At 63.3% G+C, this 3882-nt stretch overlaps 1 protein-coding gene across 1 annotated transcript; it reads right to left on the bottom strand.

Moving 5' to 3' along the window:
- Positions 1–748: 748 nt before the first annotated feature.
- Positions 749–2077, bottom strand: LOC311197116 (galanin receptor type 1-like; the record flags this gene model as incomplete). Its single annotated transcript, XM_084270834.1, has 1 exon — positions 749–2077. One exon carries the CDS (start codon positions 2075–2077, stop codon positions 749–751), a length of 1329 nt encoding a protein of 442 aa, XP_084126960.1.
- Positions 2078–3882: the final 1805 nt, after the last annotated feature.

The raw sequence follows: 3882 nt of genomic DNA, 5'->3' as shown, positions 1-3882 counted from the left end.
ATCATGTTAATAGATGCCCAGTTCTTCCTACTCCAGCTGCAGGAACATAGCTGTGAGGAAGAGAGCTGATGCCCGAAGAATATTTTCCTACTGCATCTCCTAAATCACCTCTGAGGCCACATTATCCCTTCTGAATTCCCAAATGTGGAGCAGTGATGGTTACTTTAGTACTTCTGGCACTGCCTCTTCACATCAGGAGAATTTATTTGCATGGAGGAGTGAAACAATACGATGAGACAATGAAATCTCAAGTGGTAAAGTGTGTGAAATTCTCCACTATTACTGCTTTTATGATGCTGTTTCTAGAATTTCTTTGCAGCTTGCAACTACAACTGACGGATCTGGAGCAGAGAGAGCCTCTTACCACTGCCCTTCATCAGCACGGGGTGAGCAGCAGCGAGGAGTCAAATCACTGCCGTATCCATACGGCATCTCCGCATCCAGAGCTGGAGCTGCAGGGAGAGCTCACCCATTGGGAAGCTGATCTAATTATGTGACTGTTGACGAGGCAGCAGGCTGCATGTCTATTTGTCCCCAGTAGAAATCATTTGTCTTAAAAACTCGATCTGAGTTAAAACACATCATCTTTTTCTCTCGTAATTTGCTTCTTTCCCTGTCTTGGTGTTTGTGGACTGGTGGTGGAAGTGATTAGGAAGTTTTTTCCCATCATTAAAATACCTGGTTGAGAAAGACCTCGGAAGAGTCATTAAATGCAGAGGAGGGTACGAGGTGCACTTCCTGAGCAGAATTACAAGGAAGTGTTCTCACTGGAGACAGTGTTCAGAGGTGGATGCTGGCAGGAGTTCAAGCGTCCACACTTGATCTTATGGCCGTGACCTTCCTGACATCTCCTGCCCATGGTGGGGGTGGCAGAGGGTCCTTTCCTTGCAGGGTCCATTGAACTCCGGTAAGAGAGCAGCTCTGGGACCGAGGAATGAGTTGTCCCTTCGGACAGAGAGAAGTTAAAGAGAGAGACCATTCTTTGGTGGTATTTGCTCTTCATTTCCTTGGCAGACCTGTAGAGGTTCCCCACAAAGCAGTAGCATATAGGGTTGAGGCTGGAATTGGTGAGGCCAAGCCACTGGGCAAAAGGTCTGAGCTGCAGGATCCAAGGAGAAGGAGTCACATCCTGCAAAGATTTGGGGATGTTGAAATCAATCCAGATGTCCATCAGGTAGACGGGTAGCCAGGAGATTGCGAACAGCAGGACCAGGGCCACGACCATCTGTGCTACCTTCTTCCGGATCTTCAGCCTGGATGCTGGCAGAGATCGGTTCAGGGCAGTGCTCTCCTTCAGCTGGCTGCTGCGGCTCCACAGCCGGCGCACGGTGAGGAAGCAGATGACCATGTTGAACAGGACCGGCAGGCAGTAGAGGGCACAGAAGAGCAGAAAGTTGTAGGCTTGCTTGAGCCTCTCCTGAGGCCAAATCTCCCGGCAGATGGAAAACACCAGAGGCAAGCCTTCCACCACCCCAATCTCATCCCTTTTGTTCATGAAGATGAGGGGCATGCATATCCCTGAGGACAACAACCACACCACCAGGATGGTGCTGAGGATCCTTTTCTGGGTGAAGAAAGACCGGGCGTTGAGGGGGTTGTGCACGCTGTAGTACCGGTTCACGCTGATGACGGTCAGGCTGAGGACGCTGGCAGAGACAGAAACAGCCTGGATGAAGGGCACTGCCCGGCAGAGGAAGTCCCCGTACACCCAGGCTTTGTAGATGAGGTTGCCCACGGTGATGGGCATGCAGACACACACCACCATGAGGTCACACACCGCCAAGTTGATGAGGAGGCTGCGGGTGGCACTCAGGCTGGACACCCGGCTCCGGCGCTTCCGAGTGAGCACCCTGATGGACATGATGTTGCCCACGAAGCCCACCACAAAGGACACCAGGTACATGGCTGTCAGGCTGATGGTGACGGGCTCCTTCGCAAAGAGGAAGAGCATCTTCTCCAGCTCTTCCCAGCCCAGCTCCTGGCTCCCGTTCCAGAGCCCACCCTGGGTCTGGTTCTCCTCCTGCCAGAGCTGTAGAGGCTCGGGGGGGGCCCCGGGGGCGGGGGGAGAGGAATTCATGGCTGAGTCCCCCCAGGCACCCCGGGCTAACGGGGCAGAGCCTGCCAAGCTGCCCGGAGTGCTCCCGGCATGTTTACCCGGGATCAGTCGCGCCTGCAAAAGAGGGTGCAGAGAGATGGGGTGAGAACGGGCTCCCGGCAGTGTTTCCGCTCCTCGGGGATGGTGCCGGGGCTCAAACGGCTTCTCCGCAACTTAGTTGAGAGGCGGCGGTGAGCGCTGGGGCGGGCGGGCTGTGCTGTGCGGCGCGGCGCGGCTCCGCGGACACCCACCGGGCAGGGAGAGGCGGCGGAGCCGGCGGGGACCTCCGTGCCCATCCGCGGGGAGACGGCACCTCCGGGAAGGGAAAGGGGCCACGGTGGCTTCCACCCCGCACCCCGGGAGCAGAGCCCCGGCCGGCTGCTGCACCCCGCGCTGCACCCCGCGACTCCTCTCCCTCCCTCCCTCCCTCCCTCCCTCCCTCCCTCCCTCCCTCCCTCCCAGGAAAGTTGCGCGCCCCGCGGCCGCGCTGCCGGGCCACCCTCCGACCGCCGTTCCCCCCGCTCCCCCGGTTCTCCCCGCGTCCGGCGGCACTCACCGGGCAGAGGGCGGGCAGCGCGGGGCCGGGCTCCTCCCGCGGGCGGCTCCGCCGGGTACCCGCGTACCGGCAGCGCAAGGACCCGCGGGCACACGCGCGCACCCGCACCCACGGCACCGCCAGCCCGGCGCCCACCCCGCGCGCGCGGCGGCCACCCGCACGGCCCCCCCACCTCCTCCTCCCCCCCCCCCCCTCCGCGTCCCGCGGCGAGCGCGCGGGCGCACGCAGGGGGCTTGCACGCGCACACGGCACCGCGCTGACCCGTCCTACAACCCCCCCCCCGGGCCCCCCCGAACACACGCACGCTCCTGCGTAATTGCGAGCAAACCCGCACGCCGACCCCCCGACGGAGCCCCCTGCCTGCCCCGTCCCGCCCCGTCCCCGCACACCACCCCCCCCAGCACACCCGCACGCTGACAGACCCCCGACACGCACCCCCGCGCACCCCCGCTCCGTGCAGGCTCCCCTGGCAAACACTTGCCCGCACGCACCTTCCTACAGGTGCCCCACGCACCCCTCCCTCGCACACCCCACCTCTGCACACACACGGGCGCCCTGCGCACGCACGCACCACCCTCCCCCCGCACCCCCCGCACCCATTCCCGCTCCGCGCTCCCCCGGCCCCTCCCGTTCACACCTTCCCGCACAGGCAGGTACGGCTGGAGCTGCGCCCGCGCACCCTGCGGACACACACTTCGCACACCCGTACGCCCCCCTCCTTGTCCTGCCCCGCAGAGAATCCCCTCTCCGCCGGGAGCGCTGCTGGGACCTGCCCGGGCCGGGCCCGTGCTAGGCTGAGCCGCGCCAAGCCGAGCCTTCCCGAGCCTTGCTGAGCCAAGCCGTGCCAAGCCGAGCCGACCCTTGCCGAGCCAAGCCAAGCCGAGCCTTGCTGAGCCAAGCCAAGCCGAGCCGAGCCGAGCCGTGCCGTGCCGAGCCGTGCCGTGCCGTGCCGTGCCGAGCCGAGCCGAGCCGAGCCGAGCCGAGCCGTGCCGTGGCGAGCCGAGCCAGCGCTGGGCTCCAAGCACCCGGGCTCCCCGCGAGCGGGGTGCTGAAGGGACAGCTCCGGCTGGGCCGGACAGGCAGCGGGCAGGGAGCAGGCACGGCCGGGCAGAGCGGGGAGGAGAACGGCTCTGTGCAGGGACCCGGCCGAGCAGGGCCGGGTAGGGGCCGGGCGCGGACCGGACAGGCGGTGATGTGCATGCGTTTCACCGGACTCTTTCTGGCTTTCCCC

The sequence above is a fragment of the Gallinula chloropus genome (genome assembly GCF_964237585.1).
Source record: "Gallinula chloropus genome assembly, chromosome: 15".
NCBI classification, from domain to species: Eukaryota; Metazoa; Chordata; class Aves; order Gruiformes; family Rallidae; genus Gallinula; species Gallinula chloropus.
Note: the sequence above shows the minus strand (reverse complement) of the source record. Positions and strands in the feature narration are given on the sequence as shown.